Source organism: Myotis myotis, unplaced genomic scaffold (genome assembly GCF_014108235.1).
Source record: "Myotis myotis isolate mMyoMyo1 unplaced genomic scaffold, mMyoMyo1.p scaffold_m19_p_16, whole genome shotgun sequence".
In the NCBI taxonomy this organism is placed as follows: domain Eukaryota; kingdom Metazoa; phylum Chordata; class Mammalia; order Chiroptera; family Vespertilionidae; genus Myotis; species Myotis myotis.
This window is the reverse complement of record NW_023416320.1, coordinates 27068946-27074058: the sequence shown is the minus strand read 5'-3', so window position 1 is coordinate 27074058 and position 5113 is coordinate 27068946. Positions and strand designations below refer to the sequence as shown.

Here is a 5113-nt window from a genome sequence, read left to right as displayed (position 1 = left end):
AACAAGTGAATCTAAAAATCAAGTGAATAAATAATCTGATGAACAGAATAAACTGGTGATTATAATAGAATCAGGGGCATAGAAAGGGAGTGGACTGACTATTCTTGGGGGGGGAAAGGGATGTGGGGGATGTGGGAAAGAGACTGGACAAAAATCGTGCACCTATGAATGAGGACAGTGGGGGGGGTGGTGAGGCCGGGGGGGGGGGGGGGTGGGAACCGGGTGGAGGGGAGCTATGGGGGGGAAAAAGAGGAACAACTGTAATAATCTGAACAATAAAGATTTAATTTAAAAAAAAGAAATATATACAATAATTTTTTTTTCTGGATTCAATTTAATTAAGTAATTAATTAATTTTTTTGTACTTGGGCCTTTTACTACAAGCACTCTCTATTAACATAGGAAGAGAGTAGAATGCATCAAACAGATTACAAGGCGGTTCATCATTCATCTTTGACTATACGCATTACAAGTGATTTTGAAGAAGCTCCTAGGCAGAAATAGGGCATAAGTTTTACTGTAAACCTTTCCCTGAAAGTATACAAATGTGATCTATTTATCAAATTATAAAATGAAACTTCTCCCAACTCATAGTCCAGAAAAATGCCTATCCGTTCCCAGTTGCCTGAATCCCATGTGTCAGATGTCTTTGTCCAGAACTGAAGCTGCCAGCAACCATTTCTTGGGGATGGTCTCATAGGAGTATTCTTGGGGAAAGATTCCTTACACAGGCCTAAGGACCATGCCCCTGTGCCTCTTACTTCTACCTGCCAAAAATGCCTGCCAGCATCACATCCCTTAGAACTCAGGACAGCTGGGTAAGAAGTGCATGCCTGAAGATTTTGAAGACCAAATGATGTCCTATGGGTCACACTTTTTCTATCTCTTGAGATAATGAGACTTGGATGGGCTGTTTCAGGATCCAGTGTCAAATCTACCTGAAATGTGTGGATCATTTTACGCAGGCCGAAATAATGTGGGGGCAGAGAGCAACTCTCCTCCTTTAATTCATATGAAAAGATGGCGAGGGTCTCTAGCTTATCATACCTGTTGTGGATACTTTGAATACCAGTGAGTAAATCCACGTCTGTCTGCAAACACTGACGGATAATATCACCAAGCTGACTGTATAATATGGAGCTGTGGTTTGATATTTGGTTTTTCTCTTTCATTAATTTTTCTTCAACATTTGTTGTTTCAGTTAGCAAACTGCTAAGCATTGCATTGTGTTCCTTTTCCAAAAAATCTTTAAGTTGTTTAACTTCAGAGTGCAATTCATCCTTTTGATGTTCGATCCTCTGTCTCAATTCAAAACATTTCGACACTTGCATTTCTGACCGATTTCCAGTATCTTTAATCTGCTCGGTCAAGGACTCAATACAGCTCTTGAGCTTCCTTCTATGAGTAGCTGCAGCTTCTTCAACGGGCATCAGGGGGTGAGCCCCGTGATCAGAGGAGACCCTGCACTGAGCACACAACAGCTCCAGGTCCTTCCCACAGAACAGGGCCAGACTCTCACGGTGCTTCTTACACGGGCGTTCCTCTTGCCTTTTCCTCTTTCCCCTCATGCCGGTAATCTGCTGAACAATCTTGGTCATGTGACACAATTGGGTGTTCCTCTTCAAGCTCCTGTCAGGGCAGTGATGGAGGCAGACAGGACAGGGAAAGGTGCCCTGTAGACCTTCCCAGCGCTGGTGGATGCAGGAGGAACAGAAGTTGTGCCCACATTCAGTGGTAACTGGGTTTCTCAGGTAATCCAGGCAGATGGGACAGCTGGCCATTGTGCAGTGAGGGTCTCTGTCCCAAGACAGTCTCATCAGTCCGTGTGATCCTCCAGGAGTGAGGAAAAGTGAGAAGCTGAGGTCTGCTTAGGCCTCCCTCCCTATGGAAGCCACTAGGAGTTTCCAAGAAGAGTTCCAGCCACCAGCTGTAGTCCAGTCTACTTGTCGCCCTCTCCTGTATTTAACACCACTTTGCACAAGGGATGTAGAGTGCTCCTGGTCAGAAACCAAGCGCAATCCAAGTCATATGTCGTTTCTGGACCCTCCTCCTTTGAGTGAGTCCCTGAAGTGTGACTCCAAGAAGAGTCTCCGAAGCCAGTCTCCTACCCTTTAAATGCTTAGTAATGTGAGCCTGGCCTATATATACCACTAGGAGGATTAGTCTCTTTAAGACCTCACCCAACCAAAGCTCCTCCTTCCAGGTGGCACTTGTGGGAAAGGGTGGTACTAGGATGATCTCTTTTTTTTTAAATTCAATCTTTATTGTTCAGATTATTACAGTTGTTCCTCTTTTTTCCCCCCATAGCTCCCCTCCACCCGGTTCCTACCCCACCCTCCGCCTTCATCCCCCCACCACTGTCCTCATCCATAGGTGTACGATTTTTGTCCAGTCTCTTCCCGCATCCCCCACACCCTTTCCTCGACCCCGCTGAGAATAGTCAGTCCACTCCCTTTATATGCCCCTGATTCTATTATAATCACCTGTTTATCCTGTTCATCAGATTATTTATTCACTTGATTATACAATAATATTTATAGCTGTGTAAGTGTTAAATAACCCCCACCCACCAATGGCTGATGATCCTGCCAGTTTTTGGATTTTTTGAAGTATCCATCATCAATAACAGCTGACACCTCCAGCATGCATGACCAGTAAGAGTCCCAGGTTGAAGATCGGAGTTCAACCAGAGAGAAAGCTGTGTTCTTTTTCATAGAGTCCCAAATCCAGGGCTGCATTTCCAGCAGCCATTTTATTCTGTCCTTGCTTCCAAGCCCGGCTGCCTCTATACCATTTTGAAGCGGTAATTTGTCTCCACAATCTTGGGGAATGATCCTCTGCTTCCTCCCGCTATAATTTATTCTAATCACATTGGCTTGTTTGGGTTCTCTGCTGCTAAGCAACACTTACTGAACTCTTTCTCTTTGTTCTATTTTGTTCCTTTTTCTATCCAGCGCAGTACAAGAAGCTCCTTTTGAACCAAGCATGGCACAGTTCACAAAAGCAGGTAACAAAAGAGAACGAGAGAACGTGGAGGGGAGTGAGAGGGTCCCAAGCCCACACTTTGGGAAACCCTAAACATAATCCAATAAATGTACCAGGGGCACTTCCCACACCCCCACCTAGCAGGACATACTAAACACGCAGGAGGACTTAATGCCATGAGGTCTTCAGTTGGCTGCCCATTGGCAACAGCTATCCAGGCGGCCCGCAGCTGAGAGAGGAGGGGCAGGAAGGCAGTTCTGTTCAAGTGAGAGGCTTGGCAGGTGCTCAGACATGCAAGCTCAGCCCATTGCCAGCTGCACTGTCACGGTGGCGAAGCTGAGCCCAGCCTTAGCCTCTCGCCCCATCTTGTCTGCGTTTCTCCTCTCCTGTCCCTGGCCTTGTGTGAGCAGGAGGGATGGGACAGAGCAGGCACCTGGCTCTGGAATTTGTGTGGTAGAATGTGATATAAAGGTTATTTCATGAGTTTGTAGGAAAGCTTTGAGCCCAGGAACTGTTATGGCCCCAACTCAAACGCTGCAAGGCAGTCATTTTACTTCTGGTTCTGTCCAAACTCTGAGCCAGCCACTGGAGGAGGCTGTACTCACTGCGCAGCTCTCCAACCAGCAGGTGAGCTGAGTGCTGCCCTCCTTCCAGAGCACCAATGGGGCTGCTTTCCTCAGGGAAAGACACCGCTGGGAGGTCATATTTGTTCTAATTTTTATTTTCTCTAAAGCACTTAGAAAGCCAGCACCAGGAGCCACCTAAGGGCACTCGCTCACAATGTTTTTGGTAACTGGTCAGATGGGTTTGCATCTTCCCCGGGACTAACCTTGTTTCCGGAGCATCACCTGACCTATCTCACTTGTCTGTAAAACAAGAAGACAGGAAAGTTCCAGGCCTGGGCAGCCAAGCAGAAGGCACTAGCGCAGTGGTTCTCAACCTTGGCTGTACATTAGAATCACCTGGGAATCTTTTTAAAATCCTGATTTCTGGGCCTCATCGTAAGTAACAAAGAAACAGAATTTCCAGAGAGAGAACCAAGATGGCGGCATAGGTTAACGCCGGAGTTTGCTGCTTTGAACAACTACTTCAAAAGTGAAACCAAAAAACGGAAGGGACATCACCCAGAACCACAGGAACGCTGGCTGAGTGGAAGTCCTACAACTAGGAGGAAAGAGAAACGCATACGGACACTCAGAGGAGGCGCAGTGCTGAAGTCAAATTCTGAGGTGCGGAGTGCGCGGAGCGGGCTGGCGGCGGAGGGCGCGGTTGGCGTTTTCAATCCGGAGGGAGTCGCAGACTCTGAGCTCCAGATCCGGGCGAGTCTTTAGGGACCCAGACTCAAACGGGAGAAGCGGGACTGTCTGGCTTCGGTCAGAGCGAGTGCAGCTTTCTCTCTGAGCTTTGCAGCGGGTGCTGGGACTCAGAGAGGCAGAGCCCCTGGGGACAGGACTGAGAGCCGCCATAACTGCTCTCTCTGGCTCACCCTGTTGATCCTGTTCTACCCGCCCCGCCCAAGCCCTGCACACAGGCATTTGCCGGATAGCCTCAGGCAAAGGCTAGATTAGCACCTCCCTAGAGGACAGAAGTTCTCTCACTACTGACACAGCTGATTCTCATAGCCACTTGGCCTAGAGGTCAAACCCTCCCTGGAATTAGCTACAACAATCAAGATTTAACTATAAGACTGCAAACAAAGACCACTAGGAGGTGCACCAAGGAAGCATAACAAAATGCGGAGACAAAGAAACAGGACAAAATTGTCAATGGAAGATATAGAGTTCAGAACCACACTTTTAAGGTCTCTTAAGAACTGTCTAGAAGCCGCCGATAAATGTAGTGAGATCCTCAAGAAATCTAATGAGACCCTCGATCTTATATTGGGGAACCAACTAGAAATTAAGCATACACGGACTGAAATAACGAATATTATACAGACTCCCGACAGCAGACCAGAGGAGCGCAAGAATCAAGTCAATGATTTGAAATGCGAGGAAGCAAAAAACACCCAACCGGAAAAGCAAAATGAAAAAAGAATCCAAAAATGCGAGGATAGTGTAAGGAGCCTCTGGGACAGCTTCAAGCGTACCAACATCAGAATTATAGGGGTGCCAGAAGATGAGAGAGA

At 47.0% G+C, this 5113-nt stretch overlaps 1 protein-coding gene across 1 annotated transcript; it reads right to left on the bottom strand.

Moving 5' to 3' along the window:
• Window positions 1-443: 443 nt before the first annotated feature.
• LOC118670797 (tripartite motif-containing protein 60-like) lies at window positions 444-1781 on the bottom strand. Its single transcript, XM_036338188.1, has one exon. The coding sequence runs from the start codon at window positions 1779-1781 to the stop codon at window positions 444-446; it is 1338 nt and encodes a 445-aa protein (XP_036194081.1).
• Window positions 1782-5113: the final 3332 nt, after the last annotated feature.